The sequence below is a fragment of the Lipotes vexillifer genome, unplaced genomic scaffold, assembly GCF_000442215.2.
Source record: "Lipotes vexillifer unplaced genomic scaffold, Lipotes_vexillifer_v1.1 scaffold165, whole genome shotgun sequence".
NCBI classification, from domain to species: domain Eukaryota; kingdom Metazoa; phylum Chordata; class Mammalia; order Artiodactyla; family Lipotidae; genus Lipotes; species Lipotes vexillifer.
In genome coordinates this window covers 1,767,073-1,770,865 of record NW_006799066.1, presented here as the reverse complement: position 1 = coordinate 1,770,865, position 3,793 = coordinate 1,767,073, and the positions used below count along the sequence as shown (strand labels likewise).

The 3,793-nt window shown below is 45.4% G+C and overlaps 1 protein-coding gene across 1 annotated transcript in view; it reads left to right on the top strand.

Moving 5' to 3' along the window:
* The first annotated feature begins 526 nt into the window (after window positions 1–526).
* ASPH (aspartate beta-hydroxylase) overlaps window positions 527–3,793 on the top strand; it is a 216,926-nt gene continuing 213,659 nt past the window's right edge. Inside the window, exon 1 of the mRNA XM_007471474.1 lies at window positions 527–641. Coding sequence (XP_007471536.1) covers window positions 527–641 — 115 coding nt within the window. The remainder of the gene's footprint in view (window positions 642–3,793) is intronic.

Here is a 3,793-nt window from a genome sequence, read left to right as displayed (position 1 = left end):
TCGCCCCGCCCCCTCCCGATCTTACACGGTCCGCCAACGCTCGCGAGAGCCCTCTCGCCTTCCACGTCTGCCACGTTCCAAAGGACCGGGACAGACTGGAAAGTCGAAAGCAGCACGCGCTCGCAGGCGGCTGCGTCGCGCCAGAACAGCCCTAAATCTGTAGGGGGTGGGGGAGGGCGGCCGGGTTCCGTCCCCCTCATAGGGACCCTTGTGATTGGCTTCATGTCCCGTCACTCAGCTTTCCGCGGGCGGGGCGGGGGCGCGGCCTCGGGCGGGAGAGCGGCGCGCTCTCGCGTCAGGAGGGCAGTCACAGGCTCGGCGCACGCGAGGGTCGGGCGCGCGCAGGAGGCACGCGGGCCAAAGTCCTCGGAGGCGCTGCGGGCGGTGCCGAGACACCCGCGCGGCTGCAGGAGCCGCACCCCGCACCCGCTGCAGCGCCCGCCGCAGTCAGCGCGCCCCGCGCCGCCCGCGTCCCCCACGCCCTGAGGGAGTCCCCCACCCCTCGCCTGCTCCAGTGGTGCGCGCCATGGCCCCGCGCAAGAATGCCAAGGGCGGCGGCGGCAACAGCAGCAGCAGCAGCAGTTCCAGCAGCCCGAGCAGCTGCACCAGCGGCGGCAGCAGCAGCCCCGGGGCCCGGAAAGGTCAGAGGCGCTTCGGGGCCGGGGTCCGGGGCCGGCCCTGGGGGTGGGGCCCGGGCGGCGGGCGCTGCGGGTCCACCGCACCACATGCCGCGGAGCGTCTCCTCCATCCTCCGCGTCGTTCCTCCTTTGGCCGCGGGGCGGAGGCCGCGCTCGGTGGGCCTGGCGGGCGGGCTGGAGGGGCCGGGCCGAGCGGGGTCCGCGGCCTCGGGTTGGTCACGCCGGGGAGCCACTTCCCGGCCGATCCTTCACCTGCAGTGCGCAGCCGAGATGGAGATCGTATTGAACTACTCTTTCTTGGCTTGCCGTGTAATTGGTGATGGGAGTAAGAGAAACAATTTACCTTTGCCGTGCATATTTTGGGGAGTTTGGGAATGAGCCAAAGTCAGAGAAAATAAGTTCCTTCCAAACCAGCAGCTTTTAAGAGCAACTCAAAGGAGAATATTCTGAGAGCTGCAGGAGTGAGAGTGTGGGAGTGATCTGAATGTTCTCGAAGATTATCTTAGATACTTTTGCTTTTATGTAGCTTTCTTATGGTGCGAATACTGGGCGAGCTTCTCTGTTTTTTCCCTTTGTCTTTAAAAAAAATCTATTGGATATTCACCTTTCTCTTCCATGTGCTTATCCAGGAAAGAGGGAGAACAGATGTTTTAAATCTGTTTCATCTCATATTTCAGTGGTTCTCGGTTTCTTTTATACTTCCTTTGACTCATATTTAGGATATTGAAACTGCAATACACATGTGTATTGAATGTGAGCTGTAAACTTTCTTTTTTGAAATGATTTTAGATTTTTTGTTTCCTGAGGTCTACAAGTAATGTATTTATATGTATCAAGAAAGTAAATCAGAATACTGTAGTCATACTTTAAAGAACTGTTTTTTAAATGGCACTTACCACTATCCGACATTATTATTTTCACGTGTATTGCCTTCCTGTCTCACTCACTCCTTCTTTTTCACCCCTATTCCCAACTCCTAGAGTGGGTCTGGCCCTTAATAGTTGCTCAATAAATTATTTGATTAGTGGATGAATAAATTTAAATGGTAGTACAGTTAAACTCATTGCATAAATTTACACTCTGAGAACTAGTATTTGTAGAGAAAAAGTACAGTTTGAATTTCAAAACAGGCATGTTAATTTACCTTTGGCGTAAGTAAAAGTTTGTGTTCCTTTGCCACTTGCCCTTAAATGCCAGTCAGTTGACTTAAACAGGCAGACGGGTAGATGCACTGTCTCAGGCAGCTCTGGCTACCCTTTTTAAAGTTTCTAAATGAGAAGAGCCCATTGGGCAGCTTAAGCACCAAGCAGAGAAAGCTGATAAACAAGACTTTAATGTTAATTGTTTTCAAAAGTTTTCTGTAGCTGTTTACAAGGAAAGCACATCTTTGTTCCATTTTGTCCTTTGCAGTCGTGGGTAGAGTGGGTTAACTATATCTGAAGCAGTTGCTTCATTATATGGCCTGTTGGTGGGAATTAGTATTAGGAAGTGTGTATTATATTCCCACCCCCAGTGGTTCAAGAACTAAACCAGTTTTAACAAGTAGGTAATACATTTAGGAAATGTTAGGACCTAAATGAATATATTCCAGCTTTCATATTCAGGCATTTTAGAGCAAGTTCTGTCTGTATTTGAGGATCTACAGCCTTTTAAGTATTTTATACATCGATTTTATAATTGTCATGAAACAGACATAGTGTATAAAAGAGAACATGTAAAAGAGAGAAGCATCTGTATTACCAGAAAAATCCCCAGAGAGTTGGTATTGGAGTGTTGCGTGTTACATAATGAGCATTGTTTTTCCGCAGCTGTTTTTTTGAGTAAATGGTGAGTTCTGACTGTGTGCCAGGCGGAAGGCACTGAAGATGGTGAGGATTCTCTCAGTTGAGAGCAGTTACGCTGCAGTGTGAAAGTGTGATTCTTTTTATATTGGTTTCTTATAGTAGGGTATACCGGAAAGATCGAGCCACTTCTCTTTTGTTGCTATGTTTATTGGGTCACTGATATGTAGACATTGATGCCCAAGTCAATCCCATGTGCTGGGGAAATCATAGAAGCTGAAGAAATTTTATCTGTGGTGTTACGTGAGGCCCAGAAAGATTGTCTGGCTCATTAAAGGTTATATACTTCTTGGAAACCCAACTAGTTAATGGGTGATCCAAGACTAAACCCACGTTTTCTCTTATTCGATCATTATATTATAGTACTGGACTTTAGGTTCTCTAATTTTATAAGATTTTATGGAAGTCTTAAAGTAGATTATCTTTTAAGTTTCCTTCCGGCTCTCTGTGGCATATTACACCTAGTTATTTAAGAGAAGTGTTCTTTTTGTCATACCACTGATTAACTTTTCTTTTACTTAAGTTATGTGTGAAACAGTATATTTGAAAATCTTAGTTTGAGAAGAAGTACATGGGCTCAAATAGTGTGTTTTTTGAGATGTTTTGCCTTGAGAGTTTGAAGTTGATGACGACGTTGGTCACATTAAACATTATTATTTCTTAAATTTGTGCATCAAAGTACAGTGGAAAAAGGACCCAGTCCTTTGAAGCATGCATTTTAGGGGAAATGTGATTATCTGGACTTCTGTTTATCTTGGTGGTCAATTTTTTCAAAAGTGGTGCTTTGACACTGCGACTTTGGGGATTTACATGACACTTGGATCTTTAAAGCAGGTGTTTGCTTTTTGTTTAACTCTTCAACTTAAATTGAGAACATTAAATGTCTAGTTTTTGCAGAGCTCAGTTTTACCTTTTCCAGTTTTATTCTTTAAAATATAAAAGAAACATGAGTAAATTGGACATTTTACCTTTAACTTGCATATAAAATCTTGACTTGCGTGGCCAGTTGAGGCCAAGGGAAACCTCTTTCAGATTTATTGATTTGAAAATTTTGGTTAAAAAGGATAATGATGTGCTTTGGGACTTATTTTGTAGTTACAGATACTGGTATGTATAATGTTTTTGTTTAGCTTCTCCCTTTGGAATATCAATCAGTCTTTCCCTGTAGCTTCTAACTTGCTACAGGAATGGAAACATCTGTTTATTTTGTCTAATGGTGTCGTGCTACTACATCATGCTTTACCGGTAGGTGTCGCTGTAGAACAATTTTTCCTCTTTCAATTTGAAGCTTCAGGTTATGTAACCCAACTAGTT